Source organism: Bos grunniens, chromosome 4 (assembly GCF_055505025.1).
Source record: "Bos grunniens cultivar Pamir isolate PY7600 chromosome 4, Bosgru_T2T1.0, whole genome shotgun sequence".
NCBI classification, from domain to species: domain Eukaryota; kingdom Metazoa; phylum Chordata; class Mammalia; order Artiodactyla; family Bovidae; genus Bos; species Bos grunniens.
The window spans coordinates 6,142,282-6,169,293 of NC_141168.1; the positions used below are offsets into that span (position 1 = coordinate 6,142,282).

Sequence of the window (27,012 nt, forward strand, 5' to 3'; positions counted from 1 at the left end):
ACTTTGGCCACCTCACGCGAAGAGTTGACTCATTGGAAAAGACTCTGATGCTGGGAGGGATTGGGGGCAGGAGGAGAAGAGGACGACAGAGGATGAGCTGGCTGGATGGCATCACTGACTCGATGGACGTGAGTCTGGGTGAACTCCGGGAGTTGGTGATGGACAGGGAGGCCTGGCGTGCTGTGATTCATGGGGTCGCAAAGAGTTGGACACGACTGAGCAACTGAACTGAACTGAACTGAACTGAACCTCCAGGAGGTAGCTCAGGAATAATGAGGACCTAATTGCACGGGATCAATGTAGATGTTTAAAGAACTTTTGAAGAAATAATCTGTATCAATAACCATTTATGCTGATTGATAAATAGGCTCTATTTCATGTCTCGATTCATTTTCCTAACTTTTTTGTTATTACTAGTTTTAATCAGTCTTAAGCTCCATGTGGTTGTTACAAGATTGTGTTATAATTTAGAAATTTCTCTCGTTTGCTTTTCTCCAGCTCTTTCCCACCCTGACCCCCAACCTTCTCCCCAGTTTTGGCCCCGGATCTAGCAAAATTCATTCTTAATTGTTGCCAGACATTTAATTGACTGCAGTTTTTCGGTTCTGTTCTCTTGCTTTCCAACTTGGCTTTATCTGTAAATCATCCCATATAGATGAATATCCTGTTCTTGAAATCTTCAGGGAAGCAGTTCCTGGCGTTTCATAGCAGCACTTCTTTTTCTTCTCTTTAGTTGAGTAGCCCTGACAGGTAACAAGATGATTCATTTATGCAGCTCAAATCTTCATGTTACAGAATTAAATACAAACGTATTTGTCTCCGTTTCCTCAGAGGCACATGTCTGGTAGCATGTATGCTCTGTGTGCTCAGTCGTGTCCGACGCTCTGCGACCCCAGGGACTGTCACCTGCCAGGCTCCTCTGTCCATGGGATTCTCCAGGCAAGAATCCTGGAATGGCTTGCCATTTTCTTCTCCAAGGGATCTTCCCAACCCAGGGATCAAACCCACGTCTCTTCTGTCTTCTGCATTGACAGGCAAATTCTTTAGCATCAGCTTCTCTTGACAATAGTAAGCACCAAGGAAGCGTTTAAGTGAGTAATAATTTTACGAACCAGTTTTACGTATTCTCTTTGTTGTGATAACTGCACCTTAATTTTTTTCTCTCCTAACACCCATTTTTTTGAAAATTAGTAAGGAAGTGTGAGAAAGAATAAGGTGGTGTCAGTCCTGCTTAATTCATAGGAACAAGTGAGATAATTCACGTGAAAATGTTTTGTAAACTCCTTAACATGGTGTCTCACTTGTAGCTTCTGGTGAACAATTAAAATCTGGATTATCTGCATCACATGCCCTCACGTGACCCTGTGTGTGCTGGAGATGTGGGGATGAGTGTGCCTGTTAAACTCCAGGGAGCACTTGTACAGAACGCACCGGAACTCCTTAGACATCCTTTTTAAAATGAGAATGGTGAGGTCAGGGTTTGTATTTTTCAAAAGGCTTTCTTGGTGACCTTGATACGTATACATCTCACCCTGCCCCCTCAAAAAAGCAGCAATAACCAATGCTGCTATTGACAGAACTACACTTTTTTTTTTCCCACTAAAATGGGTGTGTACTTTAATAAGCATGTAATTGATATTGTGTATTGTGTGAGGAACACATTGTTAAACAAGCCTTCACACAGTTCATTGTTATTCTAGCCCTTTTAATAGCGATGATACACATACTCAGGTTGCCATCCCCATTTGCAACCCCGGCTGATTCTGCAGTCTTTCTCTGCTGTTTGCAGACCTGGTCCCCTTATCCCTGCCCTTCTGTCAGTGGCTCCCAGAGAAGCCCCTTCCTGGTACTTCACGGCTTGGCCCTGCAGCACTCGTGGCCAGCAGGGCACTGCAGAGATGACCATGGGCCGGTGCGAGGCTTCAAGCCGTAAGAAGTCGGCAGCTTCCAGTAGTTTTGGGGGAACACTCAGGAGAGGACACGTGGGGAGGGAGAAGGTCCAGCGCTCCCTCTGAGTCGCCCACAGCCACCACCCTCTGAGGAGCCAGCTAAGCCCAGGAGCAAATGAAATGGATGTTGGTTTCAGCCACCAAGTTTTGAGGTGTTTGTTGTGCAGTGAGTGATAACTGAAACAGTAATTTTCTGCAGTAGTGTGTGTGTGTGTGTTTATTTATTGATAATTTTTCATGTGAGTTTGAGAATTTCGCTTCAGTAACTATTACTGTATATAATTTTCTTAGCCAAGTTAGTATATTAGAGATAAGTATTAGAATGTTAGCTAGGATTAAATGATTATCTAGAATATGTGGTTAGATAATAAGTCCTCGATAACTGTCATTATTACATACCAGATATTCAACATGTATTTTCATTTAATCCTCACAGCCATCTCTAAAACAGGTACTGTTATTATCTCTGTTTTACAGAGAGGAAACACCAGGAGAACTGCCTGCTGTCACTGACCTAATGGTCACCATCCTATCCTGCTCGGTGAAAAAGAGTCAGTGTATTGTCTTCCTTTGTTACACATTTTTTAAAATCAGGTTTTGTCTTTCTCTGTCTGACTTCAGTTAGCATAATATCCTCCAAGACAAATACTCTATGATGTATCACTTACATGTGGAATCTTAAAAAATACAACAAAGTAGTAAGTATAACAAAAAAGAAGCCAACTCATAGATACAAAGAACAAACTAGTGGTTACCAGTGGGGAGGGAAGTGAGGGGCAAGATGGAGGTGGGCGATTAAGAGGCACAGACTAGTAGGTATAAGATGGAGAATATAGTCAGTATGGTATAGTAGCTGTAGATGGAGCATGACCTTCAAAATAGTGAATCACTGTATTATACATCTCTACCTTCTGTAATATTATACACATCAACTATACATCAGTAAAAAAAGAAGCCACATTTTGTTGAGGTTTAATTTATGTATAATAAAGTATCCATTTTAAGTGTAAAGTTAGGTGCTTTGGGCTTTGGTAGATTTGTTCACCTGTGTAAAACCACTGCTGCAGTCCGAATAAGAAACATTTTCATCATCTCCCGTAGTTCCCTCATACCTCACACCACTCCCAGGCAAGCAGTGATCTGCTTTCCATTACTATCAGTTAGTTTTTCTTGTTCTGAAATTCGCTTGAATAGAATCATACAGTGAATACTCTTTGTCTGACTTCTTTCAGTGAGTGCAGGGTTTCTGAGAGCCATTCATGTGGTTACAGGAGTAAGTTTCTTCTTACTGCCAAGTCACAGTCTGCTGTGTGGACAAACCTTGATCCATCTCTCCAGTCACCTGCTGTCTCCAGTCTCACTGCTAAGAGTAAAGCTTGGATGAGCGCTTGTTGTGTCTTTGTCAACATGCAGTCATTTCTCTTTGGTGATTATCTTGGAATGAGGTTAGGGCCACATACGTGTTGAGTTTATAGTCTTCTAAGCAGCTACCAGTTTCAGCTGCTGTTTTACACGCCCGCCAGCGACAGAGGAGACCTGTCCTCATTGCCGCTCGCTGTCGTCACCTCTTTTCGCTTTGGTCATCCCGATGTGGTTTTGTTGTCAGGCCATGGAAATTTGAATTTCCCGATGACTACTGACTTTGAACATCTTCTCATACACCTCGTGGTTGTATATCTTCTTTTGTGAAACATGTGTTCAAGTGTTTTGCCTTTGTTATTGGGTTCTTTTTATTGAGTTGTATATTCTGAACAAAGTTCTTTTTCATATATATATAATATTTTCTCCTAGTCTGTGGCTTCCTTTTCATTTTCTTGTATTTCAGAGAACAGAAATTTGTAATTTTGATAAAGCCCAATTGATCAGTTTGTTTGTTTATGGTTTAGTCATTTTTTTAATCACATAAGGAGTCTTGGCCTACCTGAAGATCATATTTTCTCATTTTCTTATGTTTACTTCTAGAAGTTTTAATAGTTTTAGCTCATAAGTGTAGGTCTATGGTTCATTTCTAGCTAATTTTTGTGCATAAGGGGAGGGTTAGAATTCTTTTTTAAACTTGAAGTACAGTTACATGCAGTAAAATTCATCCGTTTTGGTGTGTGACCGTGTTAGCAAACACAGCTCTGTAACCACGTGACATGGAGCAGTTTCCTCTCAGTCCCCAGAAGGCCTGTGTGCCCCTCATAGTCCGCCCTCGCCCCCCTTGTTTGCTGTCCTGTGGTTGTGTCTTTTCCAGAATGTGCTATAAATGGAATCCATTTGAGGTTTATCCAGGTTGTGTCTGTCAGTTGTTTAATCCTCTGTTGCCGAGTTGTGTTCCTTTGTGTGAATTTCATATAGTTGTTTATCCAGTCACCTGTTGAAGGACTTGTGGTTTATTTCCACGTTGGGGCAGTTACGAGCAAAGCTGTTAATGGCTAATGCTTGCAAGTTTTCGGGTGACCTTTTTTATTTATCTTGGATAAATGCCTTAAGAATGGGGCTGTTGGGTCATCTGATAAGTGTGTGTTTTAATTTTTAAAAACTTTCTGAAGTGACTGTACCATTGTTGTATCCCCTCCAAACAGGTCAGTTGCTCCACATCCTCTCCAGTACTGGCGTTGTCAGTATTTTTTATGGTAGGCATTTTTAATTAGACATTTTAATCACTGTGATTATATTTGCTTTTTCCTAATAAAAAATGATAAACATCTTTTCTTGAGCTTACTTCCCATTTGAACATTTTCTTTGTTAAAGTGTTCAAATCTGTTGTTCATCCGCATAATTGGGTTATTTGTTTTCTTCCTGTTAAATCTTGGGAGTTGATTGCATACCCTGATTCATGCCCTCTGTCAAATAGTATGTTTTGCACCTGTTTTCTCCAGGTCTGTGGCTTGTCTTTTCCCCTCCCTTAACAAGATGTATCGCTGACCATTTTTCATCTTGAGGAAGTCCACTATATCCTTTTTTTATTTATGGAGTGCACTTTTGAAATCTTGACTCAGAGTCACAAGGATTTTTCTCCTATGCTTGCTTCTGGAAGTTTGATAGTTTAGGTTTTACAGGTTGGTCTGTGATCCATTTTCTCATCCTAGACTTTGATATGAGATGGGGTGGGTTCTTTCTGTTTTGATATTGATACCCAGTGGCGGCAGCACACTTCTTTGGAAAAGGTTCTTCTCCCTTGAATTGCCTTGTACCTTTATCCAAAATCAGCTCGTCATTTATCCATCTGGGTTTATTTCCACGGCCTGTATTTTGTTCCATTCATCTGTGTGTTGTCTTTATGCCAGCCAGTACCACACTGAAGTTTTTGTTTACCTTACAGATTAATTTTCCCTTTTTTCCCCTTTGTCTTTGGTTTGTAATAAGTACTTACTTTGAAGCAGGTTAAAATCTGCATTTTTCATTTCTAGTCCATTTTTCAGAATTTCATCCTGATCTTCCTGGTCTTTCATCTTCTCACATCCCTCATAAGACTAGAAATTCTCCAGCTTTGTTTTGTTTTTTTAAATAGGATTAAGTGGAAAACCTTTCGTGGTTCCTTTTTTAAGAAGAAAACAACAACAACAACACTCTCCAGTCCTTTGGAGGGTGTGTGTGTACTTTTCACATGGGTGCTTTTCTCTCTATTAAGGATACAGGATCCTTGTAGGTGGCAATCAGGCGTATCGCACTGACACCTATTTTAGATTGTCATAGAATCTTACTATGGTGATCGTAATTTGGGAAAAGCTTTATTGAGTTTGGAATGCTGTACTAGAAGTTAGTAATCATTTATAGGTGATTACTGTCATCACCTATGCTTTGTCTTTGTGATTTCAAGTAGTCATCACGCGCGTGAGAGCTTAGGGCACAGCAGCGTCCTGGGGCTCACACCACACTCTGAATCCAAACCCTGGCCCTGACCCACAGCGCTGCTCCTCCTGTTTCCTGGGCTCCAGGATGCACCGGGCTTTTCAGTTACTAGTGCGCTCACCAGCCCCTGCCCCCGAGACTGCAGCTAAGAGATGATGTTTCTCAGAGTAAGAGGAGTCCTGGAAGTGGGAAGAGATGATTACTCAGTGGTGAATGCTTTTTGCCCTGTAGATATAACCACAGTTATTCCACTATTTCCTTGAAATGTATTTTATGTGAAATAGAGATGTATTTCAAAAGATGTTACCTAGGGTTTTTTTTAACAAGGGGTTTGTGAAAAAGAAGTTTTTTTCATAATCACTTGATCGTGTTTAACCTGTTTTTTTCCATAAGTTTTTTGTGTTTTAATTAATGTATTTATTTTGGCCGTGCTGGGTCTGCATTGCCGCAAGGGCTTTTCTCTAGTTGCAGCAAGGGCTTCCCACGCTGTGGCTTCTCTCGTTGCAGAGCGCAGGCTCTAGGCGAGCAGGTTCAGCAGTTGTGGCGCCTGGGCTTAGTTCCTCCACAGCCTGTGGGGTCTTCCTGGATCAGAGGTCAAACCTGTGTCTTCTGCATTGGCAGGAGGATTCTTTACCCCTGAGCCACCAGGGAAGCCCCTTTTTCATGTTTTTAAAAGTGGAAGTGATGCCTTGGATAATCTCTGGCAACTCTTGCATATTTTTGTTACAGTCTTTGGAGTCTTTATAAGATTAATCTTGTCTATTCCAATTGCTCTGATGGCTGTTTTTTCTTAGCAGTGAGGGTTTTGTTAGGAATTTGGGATTGCAGGTTGGTATTAGAGTTGGTCTCCTCTTACTTCCCCTGCCATCCATCTTTACCACTGCTTTCTTTGGGGTTCTTTCATGAGCCTTCATCTGGCCCCCGTCCAGGACCCTCTTGTTGAGGCTCTTGTTTGGTTCCTGGTTCAGTTCAGTTCAGTCACTCAGTCATGTCCATCTCTTTGCCACTCCATGGACTGCAGCACGCCAGGCTTTCCTGTCCTTCACCAACTCCCGGAGCTTGCTCAAACTCATGTCCATTGCGTCAGTGATGCCATCCAACCGCCTTATCCTCAGTCATCCCCTTCTCCTCCCACCTTCAATCTTTCCCAGCATCAGGGTCTTTTCCAATGAGTCGGTTCTTCGCATCAGGTGGCCAAAGTATTGGAGTTTCAGCTTCAGCATCAGTCCTTCCAATGAATATTCAGGACTAGTTTCCTTTAGGATTGACTGGTTTGATATCCTTGCAGTCCAAGGGACTCTCGAGAGTCTTCTCCAACACCACAGTTCAAAAGCATCAATTCTTCAACACTCTGCTTTCTTTATAGTCCAGCTGTCACATCCATACATGACTACTGGAAAAAGCATAGCTTTGACTAGACGGACCTTTATCGGCAAAGTAATGTCTCTGCTTTTCTTATGCTGTCTAGGTTGGTCATAGCTTTTCTTCCAAGGAGCAAGCATCTTTTAATTTCATGGCTGCAATCACTGTCTGCAGTAATTTTGGAGCCCAAGCAAATGAAGTCTGTCACTGGTTCCTGGTAGGGAACCTGTGACTGTGTCCTGTCCTGTCCCTTTTGCCACCCCCATCCCAAACATATAAAAAAGATGGACTCCACCGCCTCTTGCTTGGTGGGCAGCTTTCTTTTAAGTTTCTGGCTCTGGGATCTTCTGAGGATCATTCATCCTGGCATCCTGATGTAAAGACCTGAGTTCCTTGAGAAATTCTACTTCCAGGTTATGTCAGTTACGAGTGGGTGTAGAGTCAAGTGATAAGTAATGTTTCTTAAAACAGAGAAGACTCCTATCACTTTAAAATTCAAATTTAGCAAATAGAAGAGGAGTGATCTGAGTGATCTTCAAAAGAAGATACTTAAATTTTTACTTCTAACTGCAGTAATATTGTAATCAGTTAGGATGCTTTTGACTGCAAAGTAATTTACCTTGTGCTGGCTTAGTAAGAAAAGGGTGCCTGTTCATACTAGGTCACTTCAGTTGTATCTGACTCTTTGCGACCCCGTAGACTGTAGCCTGGTAGTCCGTTAGGCTCCTCTGTCCATGGGATTCTCCAGGGAAGAATACTGGGGTGGGTTGCTCTGCCCTCCTCCAGGGTTTCTTCCTGATCCAGGGATCGAACCTGTATCACTTACGTCCCTGCCGTAATGGGTGGGTTCTTCACCACTAGCGCCACCTGGAAAGTCCAAGGAAAGGGTGTTCATTCATATAAATGGAAGACTGGCGGTTGCTTGAGTAAGTGGGCCGTCAACTCGAGAATGGAGTTTCTACCATCTCTTTCTGCCATCCTTAACCTTGATCCAGTGGCTCTCAAACTTGTGGCCCATTAGAATCACTCAGAGAGCTTTTAAAAATCCCCACCCCAACTGCACCTTTACTGTGCACCTGCACAATTTAATCAGAATTGCTTGGGGGTGAAGCCCCGCCAATAGTTTCTGGAATTCCCTAGGTAATTCTGGAGTGCAGCTAAATTTGAGAACCAGAGTTCTAAACTTTAGAGCTTGGTTTGGAGATCAGTATCACCAGGGAGCTTGATAGAAATGGAAAATCCCACACCCCACCCCAGATCGACTAGATTAACAATCTACACTTTAACATGGTCCCTGGGAGAACTTGTTGTTCTTCAGCATTAGGGAAACCCTCCTGATTTTCAAACTTCAAACACGCTGGAATCCCTGGAGGAGTTAGAAAAATACTGACACATGGGCCCACCCCAGGAAATTCTGATTCATAGGAGCCCTGACGTGTTTCTTAGATCCTGGGTTTTGCTGTTGCATCCCGTAGGATTCAAGGCATTCATTTGTCCCGTTATTTCCTGTAAATTGGCAATTAAATCTAACAGTTGGGTTAGATTTAGGTGGTTTCTTTTTCTTTTTCCTTCCCCAACCTTCTTAAAATTGCTTCCAGGTTAAAGGTCTCTGTTTGCATCAGGAGACCAATAATATCTGGTTATTTCTCTTTTTGTGGTGTTAATAGCTGCTCCTTGTTGCTTAGATCCATTCATTCATTAATTTAAAAAATCATGGTAATTGTTGATTTTATTCTTTTGTTTACAAGGAACAGATGCATATTTTCTCTTAAGTTTACTGCATTTATTATGCTTATCTTTTTTTTTTTTTTTATGTGCTTCTCACTGTTAGAACTTACATGCCAGAGAAAGGTTTCTGTCTGTCTGGTGATAGATCCCAGTGCCCACAAACGCTCCTGGAACGTGTGTGCTCTATGCTCAGTCCTGTCTGACTCTTACAGCCCGCCTAGAGCTGCTTAATAGATAGTTGAGTAGATTGATGAATTAACCCATAGTCAGGGCTTTGAAAACTTGGGCTTCAGAATAGAACGAAATGTTATCAAGCTGGACAGCGTAGAAAATACAACTGTTTGGACGCAGAACTGGGAGGGAAAAAGGTGCTTGGACAGGTTGAGGGGCGCATCTGTCTCTAACTCATGAAGCTGGAAATCAAGGTTTCAGTCCCAGTTGCTGTAGTCGGTCACTCAGTTGTGTCCGACTCTTTGCGACCCCTGTGGACTGCAGCACGCCAGGCTCTTCTGTCCACTATCTCCCGGAGTTTACTCAAACTCATCTCCATTGAGTCGGTGATGTCATCCAACCATCTCATCCTCTGTCGCCCCCTTCTCCTTCCACCTTCAATCTTTCCCAGCATCAGAGTCTTTTCCCAGTGATTCGGCTCTTCACATCAGGTGGCCAAAGTGTTGGAGCTTCACCTTCAGCGTCAATCCTTCCAGTGAATATTCAGGGTTGATTTCCTTTAGGATTGACTGGTTTGCTCTCCTTTCAGTCCAACGGATCCTCAGGAGTCTTCTCCAGCACCACAGTATGGAAGCTGGGGTAGTGTCACCATTTAGCTCTGGGGAGTGGGCGGGGAGAACAGAGCACCTGCAGCTGGGTGGCCCTGCAGAGATAGACATCCAGAAGTCCCAGCATGGCTCAGGCCAGGGGGTTCTTGGAATTGTTCTGAGTTGCAGGCTTCACTGTTCCTTGATTTCTTTTGTAAAATGAAAGTGCTGCTTCTCTTCCTTCATTGCTTCCATAGCAATTAACCTTTGTTTTCCTGACTTTTAACTAAAAGCTCCTGACACCAGAGGCTATACACTTTTTGTCAGGTATTGTGGACATAGAGGTCACACGTGTGCCCACGGTTGCGTTTCCCTTAGGTTAGTGGGTAGACCTTTAAGTCACAGATCCGCTTGTGTCTCGCGCAGTCATCTCTGGTCCAGCAGGCAGCACCCGACAGCTGCAGCGCCCAGCCAAGGCTCCAACCCTGAGAACAGAAGGGGAGCGTAAGTTAGAATATACTGCCTGAGATTTTTAAACAGACTTAATAAGTATCTCAGAGGTGTGTGAAAAACCAGATGGATTGGAGCAAACCAGGGAGAAACGAAGAGTGAGTTCAGAAGTGTCTCAGGAGGACGGTGGGGAGGAGGCCAGGAGAGGGTGGGATCTGGAGCCAGGGGCTGGAACTGCACTGTGGAGAGGAGGGTGTGCTGAGCGCACACCTTAGCCTTGAGGGGATGGTGTGAAGAGGGCTGGGCAGAGGGTGAATGGAAGACCCGGGGTCACGGCTGTGACCTTTAAGGTTCAGCTCCAGCTGGTAATCAGGGCTGTATCCTAGTTCCCGCAGTATGTGTGTGCTTTAAATGCTTCTGATTTGAGCTGCTGGGAGGAACTGGAGGATTTGGGAAGACCCTTCAGGTTGCAGGAGGTAGTTGAATGGTCAGATTTGAACTTGTTGCCTGGGGGGTTGGGTATTAAACTTCAGGGTGCAGCAAATAAGTTGGGGGGGGGGTGTTGTTAATATTCCCATCTGGGGCGAGAGGACTTAACTTCCTGGTGGTCCCTGGTGAAGAATCCACCTTCCATTGCAGGGGATTCGGGTCTGATCTCTAGTCGGGGAGCTAAGGCTGCACATGGCGCGGGGCAGCTAAGCCCCCGAGGCCACAACCAGGATTCCACTTGCAGCAATCTGATGCAGCTAAAAATAAATATATTAAAAAATATAGACTCCTATCCAGGAGGTTTGGATGAGCATAAGAATTTGCATTTGTAATAAATTGTGAAGCTGCCAGAACCACACTTGACTGCTTTGCTAGGGAAGGGACACCCCCAGAAAGGATTCCTAAAGAGGGGACTGGGGGAGGTGGGTGCAACTGGAGACTGTTGCCAGCCTACACAGCTGCAGCTGAGCTCAACAGGCTCAGGAAAAGGCCAAAGACTAGATTGAGATCAGAGGATTTATCAGCGAGCCCAGAGAGAGGAAATCGGCAGGTTCTGATAAAAGAGCATTGCATCGTAGTGCATAGTGATTTATCTTGGGACTTAAACCATAGGGAAGGAGGTGAGCCGTGGTAGAGATTGGAGATTCAAGAGAATCAGAGAGTCATGTGCCTCTAACTTTTTTGGCTTCACCCTGTAGTAAGAAACACATTTTATCCCAGTCATAAGCGTTTATGCAACTGTTAGTTTCTTGGCAACTTTATTATTTGCAGTCCACTCTGGTGTGCCTGTTTCTTTAAAAACAGCGCTGGTCATAGCTCTGTTGAGTATATTGATTTCATGATCTAGTGGGGTTATGAGCCCTAGTTGGACAACATCGCTTCCAGAGATGGGCTGGATTAGGTGATGGGAGTCAGAAGGTGAGGGCGCTGGGAAGTGCAGATGTTGGAGGTGCAGTTATCTGGGTGTTTCGTGATTTGGAGACGGTTGTTGGTAGCAGGACCAGTGAGTTTGGACAGACCGTATGCAGGGTCATCAAAGTCCTGTATGGTAAGGTTAAGGACTCGGGGAAAATGAAAGCAGTTCTTGGCATGGGTTGTGTCCCAGATCCATGACTTTGGTCCTGATGGACCCTTCTTCCCAAGGACTTGACAGCCTAGCAGATTGAAACCTACTCCTCATTTTATCCCTGTGATCTCGTGACTGCTGTTCCAGAGGATGCTCTTTAGGGTCAGGGAAGGGATAGGAAGTGATACATAAGTGTTTTCCTTTTTGGAGAATAAACATGAAAAGTCATTCAAAATTAATCTGAAAGCTACTAAAACGTTTGTATAAATAGTACACATTTTGTAAGAGTCATGAAGTGCGAGACTCAGTTAACAACCTTGAAGGTTTATCTTCTGTTGTGAAAATACTGGGTGAAAAAACAGTATGCTGAGTCACCGTCGCAAAATACATACAAATAAGGCAAGGCTGTTTTTGATCTGGTAAAAAAGTTCAGAAGAAGCTTTTTAAAAATAATTTGTATGATTTTTTAAAACTGAGGTGGTTCTTAGTTTGGAGGAAACTATTTGGAAGATAGTTGTGGGGTACTGAAATACGTTATTTTCAAACCTTTTAAAGATAGCACTGTTATAAAATGATGATTTATGTCTCTGTATTGGTAAACCCTCATCTGGGCACGCGCTGCTTTTCCTTTTCTCTCAGACCACGCCTGTATTGTTTTCATACAACGTTTCTCCAAAGAGTTGATCTGGAGTTGAGATTCTCTTCAGATTTAAAACTTAATGCACCTTCTGAGAGCATGACCATTGTTGAACCATCTTCAGGAAATAACTAGTGTTTCAGAATCCAAATTGGATTAGGACAAAAGCCAAAGTAAATGTGTGAGCTTTTTATGGGGGGAAACTTTGAAAGGTGATCAAGTAAAGAACATAATTTGCTGTAGATTAGCAGAGTCTCTTGCAGCTGCTGCAAGCAGACTGCTTGTGAACTTGGCCAGGGAGCTGAATGGCCAGTTTGGAGGAGGAGGTTGGTGAGGGCACCTCTCAGACCCAGGAGTGATTAGCAGCAGGACTGAGAGCACTGTGAGCACTGGGATTTGCTTGCTGAGAATGGTTTCCGTTTAGTGCTGACTTGTAAAGATCTGAGCCCTGGTTAGCTTATAGTTCTACTTCTGAATGGAAACAGTAGACCACTGTGTCAGGTCTGCAAATAGAACCTTCCTGTTCCTTCTTAATTTAGGTATTTGATGATGTCCCCTTAGGGGAGAGTCCCAGGATGAAAGACCCCAGGAGACCCAGCTTTTCCTCAGTCCCGCTTCTGCTCATGAATAATCCCCTTTTCCAGCGACCATTCTGAGTGGAGTCTAGCTTGCTCCCCAGGGAGCTGGGGTTTCAACTCTCGTGTCCCAGTTACTCCCAAAAAGGAGAGCTTGCCGCCAGCCTGCCTGTGACCTGCGCTGAACTACGTTGTCTGCTTTTGTCAGAATAATTACTGTGTTTTCCAGTTAAATGTTCATTTAAAGCCTGTCAGGTAATGTATGCCCTTTACAAAGATATGAATAGGGAGCTTTCACTGGATGTGTGCCCGTAAGTACGTTTTTCAGTGTGGTCTACTGGTTATCTATACTTGTGATTTTGCACTTTATCTCACGCTGTCTTGTTTACTGTGTGTAAAAGACGTGAAGAAGTGTTAGTCGCTCAGTCGTGTCCAGCTCTTTGCGACCCCATGGACCGTAGGCCATCAGGCTCCTCTGTCCCTGGGATTCTCCAGGCAAGAATCCTGGAGTGGGTTGCCATTTCCTTCTCCAGGGACTCTTCCCAACCCAGGGACTGAAACCGGGTCTCCTACATCGCAGGCAAATTCTTTACTGTGTGAGCCACCAGGGAAGCCCTGACTGTGTGTAACTTCTTTCAGTTTGGTTGTCATTTCGGAGATTGACTCAATAATTTATGAGGCTGTTCCCCCCAACCCCCCACCCCTGCAAGTAAGGGTGTTGAGACTTATCTGGTATCGACACATTATGGTTTGTTACTATCTAATCCAGTGTTTCCCACTGATTTCCCTCTTTGGGGAAGCTTAACATGTATAGCATAGCATACCTTCTTTCTTTCACTTGTTTTAATCTAATTCTACTTTGAAAAAGTTTTAAAAATCATTTTTAATTCCTTTTTTAAAAATTGTTCAAAACTTTTCAGCCTTGCTAACTTATAAAAGAGGTGTTTGTTTGTTTGTTTTTCTTCTTGCTGCTTTCATTGCATAAATGAGTTTTGTTATATTTTGAGCTAAATGTTCCTTAAGGGGCTAGTATGTCACCTAACCTAGGCCAAGTGTTACCATCTCCTCATCAGAATTTTCTCAAAGTCAAAACACTTCCTCCATGGACATACTCTTTCCTCTTAAAATACACAGTCACAGATGAGCTATGGCCAGGTTGTGTGTGTCCCTTTAGGAAGAACAAAGCCAGAGAAAAACCAAACATAGAGAAACGCAGGGCAGTGGGCACACAGCGCGGTACCAGTGCAGCATGGTCTCTTTCGACCACAGCGCGCCTGAAGTGTGTGGCGTTGCCGGACGACCGCTGCAACTCCGTGTCACAGGCAGGCCGGCGCTCGGACGCCGACACAGACGAGACACCTGTTTCTCACTAGGTTGCTGCAAACATAATTGCCATTTCAGATCGTGAATTTTAAATCATCATAACTAGGCTCAAACACGTCTTTAGTAATCAAAATGGGAACCATTACAGTCAACACATTTTTGCCAATGAAAGCTAAGTTTGTTCATTCCTGTGGTGTGAAAACCTGTTCTCCAGGATTCGATGAACTCATGGAAAGCATTTTCTGCCTCCTGTTGGTTATGGAAGCGTTTTCCCTGCAAAAAGTTGTCAAGATGCTTGAAGAAGTGGTAGTCGGTTGGCGAGAGGTCAGGTGAATATGGCAGATGAGGCAAAACCCAATTTGTTCAACTTTTTGAGGTGTTTGGTTGTGCAGTCGGGCGTCATCGTGGAGAATAATTGGGCCCTTTCTGTTGACCGGTGCCGGCCACAGGCCTTGCAGCTTTCAGTGCCTCTCGTCGATCTGCTGAGCGTGCTTCTCAGATGTAATGGTTTCTCCGGGATTCAGAAAGCTTAGTGGACCAGACGGGCAGCAGACCACCAGACAGTGACCATGACCTTTGTTGGTGCAAGTTTGGCTTTGGGACATGCTTTGGAACTTCTGGTCCGACCACTGAGCTAGTCACTGCCAGTTGTATAAAATCCACTTTTCATCACACATCACAACCCAATAGAGAAATGGCTCGTTGTTGTTGCGTAGACTTAACACTTTAAAATGACAGTTTTTTTAATTTCAGTCTGCTTGTGTGGCACCCGTTTACTGAGCTTTTTCACCTTTCCAATTTGTTTCGAATGCCAAACGACCATAGAATGGTCAACATTGAGTTCTTCAGAAATTTCCCATGTAGTTGTAAGAGGATCAGTTTCAGTGATTGCTCCGCATTGGTCCTTGTCACCTTCCGATTGCTGGCGACTGTGCTCCTCATCTTCCAGGCTCTCGTCTCCTTTGCGAAACTCCTTGAACCACCACTGCACTGTACGTTCATTAGCAGTTCTTAGGCCAGATGCATTGTTGATGGCGCAAGTTGTCGCCGTTGCTTTATGACCCATTTCCAACTAGAATAAGAAACTGCTTGAACTTGCTTTTTGTCTAACATCATTTCCCTAGTCTAAAATAAATATGAAATAAACAGTACATAATAAGGCATTAGTAAAAAAGCATAAAGCAAGAAACACACATTAAAATGATGTATAACATAACCGTGTTTATTTATTCCAATATCAAATGGAAAATTCGAGCAGTGCAAAACCGCAATTACTTTTGGACCAACCCGATAATTTCTGTTGACCTGTTTCCTAGTCATGTATGTAAATTGACATCTTCTGTGGTCTGAGTGTGAGCGTGCCCTTCAAAGGTCTGAGCACGTGTGCTTACAGTATGTCAGGCACTGCGCTTGTCTTGGTAGACTGATGAGTGAAAGAAGATCCTTTCAGACAACTTTTAAGCAAGAAAAAGAAAGAAAACAAGACTGCTATGGGAGAGTGACTGGCAGGGGGTGGGTGCACCTCTGGTTGGGTGGTCTTAGAGAGGGATGTTTGAACTCCAGCCGGAATAACAATAAAAGTGTGTACATTCAGAGATGGGGGTGGGCAGCTGGGACAAAGGCATGAAGACGGCAGGAACTTGGTGAACATGGAAGGATCTGACTGGAGCTTGGGGATGGGGGTGGATATGAAGATGGAAGGATACGACCGACTTCCCCAGTGGCTCAGATAGAGAGCGTCTGCCTGAACCGCAGGAGACCCAGGTTCCATCCCTGGGTTGGAAAGATCCCCTGGAGAAGGAAATGCCAACCCACTCCAGGGCTCTTGCCTGGAAAATCCCATAGATGGAGGAGACTGGTAGGCTACAGTCCACAGGGTCGCAAAGAGTCAGATACGACTAAGCGACTTCACTCACTTGGGGGTGGGGATGGGCACAGCAGATGAGGTAGGGATCCCTGGTGGGCAGAGCCTGGGACCGTGGGCTGTGGTTCGGAGGTGGGGCTTATTCTGATGGCAGTGAGGGTTTTAAGCGGGGCAGTAACATTTAATTATCAGAAGCTCTTGTAGACTGCTTTGTAGAAAACAATTTCAGTTTTTAGGCATCCTAAAGATGCTCTGAATTGTGCTTACTGCACACGCATCCAGAGAGGCCTGCCAGCTTGGGGCTTTTCTCGTCATCTCCCACAGCCCCGACTTTGAAGCGCGTGTGTTTATTAATTGGAGTGTGTGGGGACTGCCTTTGGTGTGAAAGTTTGAGCCACACCTCTCTGTGGTCTGGAGGGAGGTGGGCACCACAAGTGTGAAACTAGTCTTATCAGACTTCTCTCCTTGGCCCTCCCTGCATGTCCTTGGAGGTGGAAGTTCCATGAGATTCAGCAGGCCCGTAAGATGGGTGTTTAATAATGCTCTAAGAATGTGAGAGAAGGAAGGGTTTGGGGTGAAATTAGGGAGGGACCACTTCCTGTTTCCTGCCGATAAAATCAGTCTGCCCTCCATATTCGCAGGTTCTACATCCAGGGGTTCAGCCAACCTCGGATGGAAAATATTGGGTTGGGGGATGAATTCCAGAAAGTTCCACAAAGCAGAACTTGAATTTGTTACACACTGACAACTGTTTACATGGTATTTACTTTGTATTATTGGGTATTATAAGTAATCTGGAGATGTATGTTAGTTTAAGGTGTCCAGCAAAGTGGTTCAGTTTTATGTGTGTGTATATATATTCTCTGTCATATTCTTGTCCATTACAGTCTGTTACAGGTTATTGAATATAATTCCCTGTGCTGTACAGTGGGACCTTATTGTTTATAGTTTATATCTGCTAGTCCCAAACTCCTAATAGATTCCCCACCCCCACCTTCCCCCTTTGGTAACCATAAATTTGTTTTCTGTGTCGGTGGGTCTATTTCTAGTTTGTAAGTTCATTGATACTATACCAGTTTTACATGAGGGACTTAAGAGTTTGGTGTCTGAGAGGAGTCCTGGAACCAGTCCCCTGCAGGTTCAGCTGGACAGCTACAATGTAGCCTTGCCCTCTTTCTTCACAGGGTCCCTGTTCTCAAGCCCCTCAGTAGAAATTGACCGACAGCAGAGGGGAGAGAACTGAAGGCTGGCTCTTGATTCATTAAAACAGAGTTTTATCACATTTTTTCAGATATTGTGTGTTTGTATTAGTCGCTCAGTCGTGTCCAATTCTGTGCGATACCATGAACTGTAACCCACCAGGCTGCTCTGTCCATGGGATTCTCTAGGCAAGAATACTGGAGTGGGTTGCCATTCCCTTCTCCAGGAGATCTTCCTGACCCAGGGATCGAACCTGGGTCTCCTGCATTGCAGGCAGATTCTTTGCCAGGGAAGCCCATTTTCAGATTATCTTCTTTAAAAACGATGCTTGATAACACTTATAACATCCATACATTAAAGAACTCAAACTAATCATGCTGTATTAACTTTATGTTCAAAATTAATAACCAGATTTCAGGGACACCAGAGGAAATTAGCTTAGACCTTATTTAAAGGTTTGTTTACTTTTAACAAACTGTGTGATATGCTTATGAGTTAGTACTGTTTGTTAATATCACAGACATGTTTAATTCATAGTAGCTTCATTGCTTAAATTCCTATTTTATATATGGAATATATTTCCTCTTAGACTTTTTTTGGTAAAACAGTAAAATTAAAGGGTTTTTTTTTTTTCTACCTTAATATGCCAATACATACTGAGCTGTTGCTCTCTTTTATAGGGAAATCCTCGTTGACGATTCAGTTTGTTGAAGGCCAATTTGTTGACTCCTACGATCCAACCATAGAAAATAGTAAGTATTGTTTTCAGGGATTTATAAGCTGAGAAGCCTGATTTTTGCTTATCAGCAGCCACTGTGTATTCCTGGAGGCTTTGATTGCAAAGGGTATTCAGTTAAACCTACAGATCTCCAACCGGGGGGCCCAGAAAAACTTCCACAGCTTTACCCATTTCACACGGAATGAATTTTACTTCACACTGAATGAATGATGTCCATATCCCATTATCTTGAAGTTGTTACTCATTTCCATAGGATCCAGTTCCACATTGGAACCTCCTATTAGAGATGCTGCTGTAAGAAAAGAGAGTATGCAGTCTTTTCTTTCCCCTTCTCAACGGTAGCCCTTACTAGCGATTCCAAGCTTGAAAGGATGAAAACGCTCCAGCTCCTTTGTACCTTACTTTTGTAGACCCTCTAGTCCCCACAGCCCCTTCCAGCTCTAAAGAGGAGGCTGTGGAGAGAGAGCTGTTTCAGGATTGGAGCAAGCCCTTGCAGCGTTTTCTGAAAAGTTGCATCCAGAGCTCGATGGCATTTTAGGACATGTGGAGAAAAAAGCCCCCAAGACCAGAACCAGCCTCAGCCTTTACTTTGTCCAGTATCAGTCTGTGGTTTCAGAATCTTCCTGAAGGATTCTAGGCCCACGGCCCAAGCCTAGATCATGGGAACAGGGAAGAGAACCCAGAACGCTTCCATCCTGGGAAGCGGGTGTTTTGGACACTGGTCTTATTTCAGGCTGTCTTAGAACCCTAGGCAGACACTAGAACCAAGTCTTGAGGTTCTTGACACCAGGACTTAGCTAGAATCTCGCCAGAAGCTTACAGATTTAAAGCTAAGGTTGTCAAAGTCTGATTGGCATGTTAGACTGAAGCCGACTTAACAGCCAGGTTCATGACTCTTTAACAGCTGGATTTGAAGACTTCTCCTGTCAAAAAAGAGGCTCATGATGGGTTTGACAGACAATGGCCTGCATGTCACAAAGGCCTCACTGCCTTTTTGTATGGCTCATGAGCAAAGAATGATTTTTACATTTTTTAATATTTGAAAAAGTAAAAAGAATAATGACGGTGACATTTGAGTGTTGTGTGAAATCCAGATTTCAGGATCCATAAAGTTTTATCAGAACATGGCCCTGGCCATCTTAGCTCTACGATCACAGAGCTGTTGAGTGGCTGCCTCAGAGACCATCTGGCCTGAAGAGCCTGAAATAGTTACTGTCTGGCCCCTTTCAGACAGAGTTTGCCAGCCTCTGGCTTAAAATACTCAACTGTCCTTTGTGTCCCAGCATGCTGGTGGCAGGGAAGGAAGCCTGTAGGTTGCTGAGTTAACTGGGCAAATCTGAGTTTGAGGTAACCCCTGCCAGTCTTGGGAAGGAGGTGTCCTGACTCCATCCTGTGTTGATGTGTTTAGCTGGCATCGACTAGTATGCCAGTGTGAGGAGCAGATTCATCTGAATGCTACGTGCACAAGCGTGGTTGCCTCAACGTCAGAATAAGGACAGAATAACCCATGACCTTGCCCTTAATATTTGCTATACATAGCAATTTCGAAGTTTGTGTCCTTAAAGAGATCAGGCTCATTTGGGAATTTTATCCATAGAAGACAGTTTTCATGGCAAGTTTTGCCCTAAAATGGTTCTTCTAATTCTTTAGCTTTGTGCCATTTAAAATTGAATAGAAGGAAAGCCATGTTGTATATAAATACATTTTCTTTGTATGTAAGTAATGGACCTGATGAAAGTGGGACTTTCTTACCTTGATGCTGTCTCAAAACCAGAATATAATCCTACCTTGAAGGCTGTCAGCATCATCTTTAATCACATTGTTAATATTTTCCTAACACTTAGTATTCAGTAATGAAGATTTTTTTTGGCAAGATCAGAAATGATTGTCAGAGTATGAGTCCCTTTAAAGTTCATGAGGTGGGACCTCCCTGGTGGTCCAGTGGCTAAGAGTTCTCCTGCCAGCAGAGGGGACACAGGTTCGACCCCTGGTCCTGGAAGATTTCACTTACCGCAGAGCAATTGCTGAGCCCTTGCTCCAGAGCCCATGCTCCGCAACAAAGGAAGCCCAAGCACTGCAGCCAGAGAGGAGCTCCTGCTCACCACATCTAGAGAAAGCCCATGCAGCAGTGAAGACCCAGCCCAGCCGGAAACAAATAATAAAAAAAATTTTTTTAAGTTTATGAGGCATATACAGATATCACTTTCCATATATGAGGCTTCTGACCAACTAATAACAGTGAGAAACCCTCCACCCTTCCCCCCACAATGTAGCGGGAAAAAATTGCTCAGAGAAAACAAGGAACGAGCAAGGAAATGGTTGTCATAAACTTGTTAGTAGCATCATAAATGAATGTGTGGTTTTATGGTTTTGAAAAACAGTACTCTAAATCTGGGAACCGCTACACCTGACTTTATAATCTAGTCCAAGTTGTTGCTAGCAGACATTCACTAGTAACACATCTCTGAAGTATCACTGCAGAAGCAAAAATTCTGGGACTCGGTCATCTTTTAACAGGGGTTTAAGAGAATAGCATCAATAAAACCATGGTAATATTTTCTAGTTTGAGGAAATTTCTAGACCAAATACTGCTCTGCCAATGTGCTTTTTTATATACTGTAGTGTTACTTCCACAACTCAATTCAAACTAGATTGATGTAACGGTGGTGGTGGTTCAGTTGCTCAGTTGTGTCCGACTCTTTGGGACCCCGTGGCCTGCAACACACCAGACATCCGTGTCTTTCACTATCTCCTGGAGTTTGCTCAAACTCATGTCCGTTGAGTAGGTGATGCTATCCGACCATCTTGTCCTCTGTTGTCGCCTTCTTCTGCCTTCAATCTTTCCCAGCATCAGGGTCTTTTCCGAGGAGTCAGTTCTTCCCTTCAGGTGGCCAGAGTATTGGAGTTTCAGCTTCAGCATCAGTCCTTCCAGGAAATATTCAGGATTGATTTCTTTTAGAATTGACTGGTTGGCTCTCCTTGCAGTCCAAGGGACTCTCAACAGCCTTCTCCAACACCACAGTTCAAAAGCATCAATTCTTTGGCGCTCAGCTTTCTTTATGATCCAACTCTCATATCCATACATGACTACTGGAAAAACCATAGCTTTGACTAGATGGACCTTTGTCGGCAAAGTAATGTCTCTGCTTTTAATAAGCTGTCTTGGTTGGTCATAGCTTTCCTTCCAAGGAGCAAGCATACATTAATTTCATGGCTGCTGTCACACCTCAGTTAAAACTAAATCAATACGATGAAATCTCACAGCGGTAGTTTATAAGTTAAAGGACAGCTAGCAGCGGCTCACAGTCTCCGCCATCTGAAAGTAGTGCTGTTAGGGGATTAGTACAGCTCCTCACCGGAGGTTGGGAAATTCTCCTTAGGCGTTGTGCCGCATCACCAAGCGTTGCATGGTGGGTAACTTGTCCAGCAGACTATGAATCAGTTCTCAGCACACATTAGTAACTCAGATCTTATTTTGTGAGTACCTCATTTTAGAAACCTTTATTAATATGCTGCTTATTTGCTTATTAGATTTAACTTTAGCTCGTAAGCAGCTGTTCGTCTTGCTGGCGGCAGTTTCAGGGTTTGAGGTTGGAAATTGGAGGAATTTCTCTAGTGATAGGAAAAGGGAGGGAAAGAGGAGAGCCCAAGGACAGGGTCGCAGGGGCCGGCCGCCTTTCCCTTCTACACCGGGAGGTCGTGTCGAGTGTCTTGTCTTTCCAGGCTATGGAACCCACAGTGCCTCTCGTTGCACTTCCCTTTTTTCTGTAGTAACAAGAAGAGGCAGTGTTCCTGCGGCAGATGGAAGGTCTTCAGTTTCATTTCACTGCTGTGTGTAGGAGGATTTACATCCTCTTCCTAGGCAATGAAATGCTAAAACGCTTATTAATATCTTGTTTCTTCTCTGTCTCTCCCCTCACTGGCCACTACGTCCCCTGTTGCTTGGTTGAATCTCATATGTCTTTCTGACCAGGCCTCGCAGTGCCCCCGGCGCTCAGACCTTTGCTCTCTGGTGACCCTGTCTCTCCCCTCAACTCAGCTGTTTTCTTTAGCTGCCCCTGTTGCCCCTTGGATATTTCCTGGGCTTCCACACTGAACATAACTAAACCCAGCCACACCGCCCCCCAACCCCCACCGCAGCTCCTCCAGGCCTTGCCTCTGCTGATACCTGGTGACTCGGGCCTCGAGTCGCTCAGGCCACAAGCTCAGGAGTCATCCTGATCTGCAGTCTCTCACACCTGCCTCCAGTCCGTGAGAAAACCCTCTGGCTCCCCCTGTGCACTACATCCAGAATCTGCCGTTTCTCAGCCCTCCAGTTCAGGCCCCCATCCTTCCCAGATCATGATAGTCTAGATGGCGTCTCCCTGTGTCCCTCATCCATTTTCGTCCATCTCATTACTCATGGCATAGCCAGAGTGATCTTTTCTTTAAATACAGATTGCGCCAGGTTACTGACTACGTCCTAGCGTGTTCATTACTTTGCCCCTCTCCCCACCCCCTACCCTCACTGTTCTCACAGTCTCAATGGCTTAGTCTTTCTCACTTTTCCTTGACTTTCTTACTTTTTAACTTGCAGTTTCAGCTCTGCCTGGATGCTTTTCATAGAGAAGCTAATTGACTGTGTGTGTCTGTCTCTCCATCTGCTTATCCTCCCTTTCCTGGGGTGTCAGCTCACTGAGGTCAGAGACTGCAGTATCTTGAACACCTGGAATAGTGCTGGCGGTGATCACCGGTCCCCAGGAAAGAGTTCCTGAGCAATGAATGTTCTGTCTCGGTGATCTTGAGCTTCTTGCTCACCAGCATCCCTGACAGAGCTTCCATGGAGTCTCAGATGTGCTTCTGGTCTCACGTGACTGAGTGTGATGGGGAGGGGGCAGGTCTTCACACAGCACACCACGACTGCCCCCGGCTCACAGGGATCAGGAGCACAGTCAGTCCGCTGTGCACCCCAAATTCAGGGTTACAGCGTAGGGGAGGAGTTCAGTTCAGTCGCTCAGTCGTGTCCGACTCTTTGCGAGCCCATGAGTTGCAGCACGCCAGGCCTCCCTGTCCATCACCAAGTCCCGGAGTTCACTCAGACTCACGTCCATCGAGTCGGTGATGCCATCCAGCCATCTCATCCTCTGTCGTCCCCTTCTCCTCCTGCCCCCAATCCCTCCCAGCATCAGAGTCTTTTCCAGTGAGTCAACTCTTCGCATGAGGTGGCCAAAGTACTGGAGTTTCAGCTCCAGCATCATTCCTTCCAAAGAACACCCAGGACTGATCTCCTTTAGGATGGGGGAAGAGTACAGTAGCATTTTTTTCTTAGAAGTGATGAAAGCAGTTTATCTTGGGTACTCCCTCTCTTGATATATTCTGATTCAGTTTTCATCCAGTGTGATGATTTCACTGAAGTGATGGTTTTCAGAAAGAGCACAGGAATGATAGTGTGGCAGCCGGCTTGGGTGGTCTGCTCTGCGATTCTCACTTCCCTGATTCTAGCCCCACCCTAGTCGCGTCAGAAAGACTTGGTGCTAGGATGAGTCTCTTCGACTATCGCTTGTCTTGGGGGCGAGCCTTTCTCTCCCGGGCGAATTCATCCTTGACGTAAGATCTCTCCTCCTCTTCACAGCTTTCTCTCAGGATTTTCATCAGTCACTTTTTGCTTTCTCTTTCATCTGTGGCAGAAGTGGGTCCTTTCTCAGTGGTGCAAGGGGTGGATTCTGTTGGCCACTCCAGTCAGGTAGGGGGCCAGCCAGGAGACTGAGGACTCAGGCTGAGTCAAGATGCTGGGCCTGGGGTGTGCAGAAGAAATCTGTTCCATTTATTTACCAGGGCTCAGATGGTTATTTACCAGGGGTTCATAGCCTATTACTATTAATAGTTCTTTCCTCTTTCATCTCTATTTGTTTGCTCTCTTTCTCCTTAGAATTATGAACTTTCCCTAAGTGATTTGAGTCTGATTCCCACCCACCCCCCTGATAGGGAAAAGCAGTTGTGACAAATTGCTTCCAGCCTTAAGCCAAGTCAGAGTGGTGACTTCACAAAGAACATCTATTCTGTGCCGTTCTATTTCTCGATAAAATTGTTTAATTTTTTATGCACTGGAAGTTCTTAGCACTTCAGTTAATATTAGCTCTTTGTGTTCTGACACCAGACTTGCTATAAATTAATGAAAAGTTGTGTGCTTTGGATCTATTCTAGACCTCAGACTTTATATGTTGCACTTTTTCACGAGAGGGCTGTCCACAGAGTATTCAAACTGCTTTGTATAAGATATGAAGTATTGTCTGCCCTCAGTTTCTCTGAAAATAGTTGGAGGTTTGCCTGACGTTGCTCCGTAAGCTGTCGCTGCTTAGTCAGTAATGGAAGAGGGGGAGAGTCTGTTGGCGTGGACAGTCTCTGTTTTCTGGGATCGTTTCATGAGATTATTAAGGGCTCTGCTTAATTGGCTGTCATTATTCAAGCTTTCGGTGATCGAAAGTTCGTTTTTTTCCAGCTAACAAATACTTTAATTCCTTTTTCACTGTAGCTTTCACAAAATTGATCACAGTAAATGGACAGGAGTATCATCTTCAACTTGTGGACACAGCTGGGCAGGTAAGTGTCAGAATCCGTACAGCATGTCTGGCATCCTGGCCCTGCTACTGATTCGTAAGCACAAGGACGATGCCAAGAGAGCCCCTGTGATTTTGTGTGTTTAGACATCAGTAGGCTGTCTGCTTTGTCTTTTCAAAGAGACTTAACGGAAGTTTTTTCAAATAATTAGCTTGTTTTTCTACTTCAGAATTTGTTTTGAATATATTCATGATGACATTGTAAAGGTTTATATTTATTACAGGATAGTTTTCTATTTTCTAAACATTGATTCCATATCAGAGGATCACATCAGTGCTTTTCCTCCCTTTGAAATACATCTCCTTCTACATTAAGAACAAAAGTAGATCTTTTCCAGGGGAAAAGGCATGGGAAAGGTATAGGGCAGAAACAAGCCGGTTGTCTGGATTTATTATATGATTACAAGATTAAAGAGTGTCAGTTTTCCTTGCTAGACAGTAATTGCCAAAGGTAAGTAACCCCTCCCCCCAAAAGATATTCACAGGTTAATGTGACAGTGAAGGTGGCTAGTGGTCGCTGGCACCAGTGGTGAAGAATCCACCTGCCAGTGCAGGAGACATAAGAGATGGGAGTTGGATCCCTGGGTCAGGAAAATCCCCTGGGGAGGGTATGGCAGCCCACTCCAGTATTCTTGCCTGGAGAATCCCACGGGCAGAGGATTCTGGCGGGCTACAGTCCATGGGGTCTCGAAGAGTTGGGCATAACTGAAGCAGCTTAGCATGCATGCAAAGGATAAAAGAAGAGAACTTCAAAGGAACAGAGAGAACCCTTTGACAGCTCATCTTCCCCATTACATATCACCCAGTCCTACTTTGATTAAAAACTGCTTTGTTCAGCTGAATTTATGACCTGCCTTGAGGCTGGGACCTGTAAAGACGCTGGAATGCCACCTTGTGTCTTAGAATCAACAGAGGATCAGACTGGCAGGCAGGTGAGAGTCAGGTAGACTGTCTGCCATGTTAAATGGAGGCTTTTTTTCTGGAACCTAGGAAAACGGATAGACCTAGAAGGATGCGGCCTGCCTTCTGGGTTTGGAATGATTCCCTCTGCTTCATATTTTGAAGTGAAAGAAGAAGGAAAGTGTAAACCGCACCCCCCCCCACCACCACCCCCCCCCCCAGTGAAGCAAGAGAATAGCTGTATTGAGTCATTTTGGCATCCTGGAGTTTCCTTTCTGGAAGCTTCAGATACAGCAAATGTGTGTGTCCCAGAGCTGTAACACCCAGCTCGTTCACTCAACGTCCGTGACCTCATGGGGTTTTCTTAGAGAGAGCCATTCTAGGCTTTCAGTCAATGCGGTCCCTGCCCATTGCAGAGTGGGAGCCTACTGGAACGAGAGAAACAACAGAAATCTTCACCAGCGACCGGCCTCATAGATGACTGATTACGTGGCTTAGAAACCAGTGTAGAAGAGCCCCTGGGGTAGGGCCTTATTCTGAGTGTGTTCTATGAGGTTTTGTTTTGCTCTGAAGTATAAACGTACACTTTGCCATTAACTGTTTTAATGATGGAGTGATACAAAGAATGACCCCGAGAGGGCCAGAGCTCTCAGGGACTGTGTCTGGTGTGAGTGTGATAGGAGTGTGGGCTAAGTCCTGAGCCCTGCTGTCTCGCTCCTTTGGATTTTGTTACCACCAGCTCAAAATATTTAGAGAATCTCTGCACAGATTATACCCAGATGAGGTGCTTTGAATAATTTGTTCTCATTGCAGCTAATATTTCCTAAAGACTGTATTCACACTTGGGAGACCGTTAAAGGCTGTGCTGTGTTTATGTACCATTCAGGATGGGACAGCCAGGGCAGTATTTCTTGTGTCACGGTCCCACCCTCTTTCTGTAGAAATTGGATGACATGGCACTTACATTTACTGCTCCAAGAGCTGTTTTTAAATTGGACTCCTATGGGCTGGGTCTGGGGTTAAGACTGTGGTAGCAAGGAAGAATGATTAAAGGGCAGTTTCCGTAAAAGCAGTCTGTAATACATTTGTTCACTCAGGCATTTGAGGAGTAAAATTACATGTAATCAATTACTGTATAGCAGTATTCAGAAAACGAAGATCATGGCATCTGGTCCCATCACTTCATGGGAAATAGATGGGGAAACAGTGGAAACAGTGTCAGACTTTATTTTGGGGGGCTCCAAAATCACTGCAGATGGTGATCGCAGCCATAAATAAAAGATGCTTACTCCTTGGAAGGAAAGTTATGACCAACCTAGATAGCATATTGAAAAGCAGAGACATGACTTTGCCAACAAAGGTCCTTCCTAGTCAAGGCTATGGTTTTTCCAGTGGTCATGTATGGATGTGAGAGTTGGACTGTGAAGAAAGCTGAGCGCCGAAGAATTGATGCTTTTGAACTGTGGTGTTGGAGAAGACTCTTGAGAGTCCCTTGGACTGCAAGAAGATCCAACCAGTCCATCCTAAAGGAGATCAGTC

The 27,012-nt window shown here is 44.3% G+C and overlaps 1 protein-coding gene across 5 annotated transcripts in view; it reads left to right on the forward strand.

Annotated features, from left to right (window-relative positions):
* The window catches only part of RHEB (Ras homolog, mTORC1 binding), a 52,775-nt gene that overhangs the window by 14,690 nt on the left and 11,073 nt on the right, over nucleotides 1-27,012 (forward strand). For 2 of the 5 annotated variants that reach the window (XM_086394835.1, XM_086394837.1), the window contains 3 exons: nucleotides 2,427-2,500; nucleotides 17,919-17,990; nucleotides 24,489-24,556. The exons of 1 other annotated variant lie outside the window; for it this stretch is intronic. In XM_086394835.1, the coding sequence (XP_086250961.1) occupies nucleotides 2,427-2,500; nucleotides 17,919-17,990; nucleotides 24,489-24,556 (214 nt within the window). Of the gene's footprint in view, nucleotides 1-831; nucleotides 1,092-2,426; nucleotides 2,501-17,918; nucleotides 17,991-24,488; nucleotides 24,557-27,012 lie in introns of those variants that run through there. 2 more of the 5 variants (XM_086394838.1, XM_086394836.1) reach the window with 2 other exon arrangements.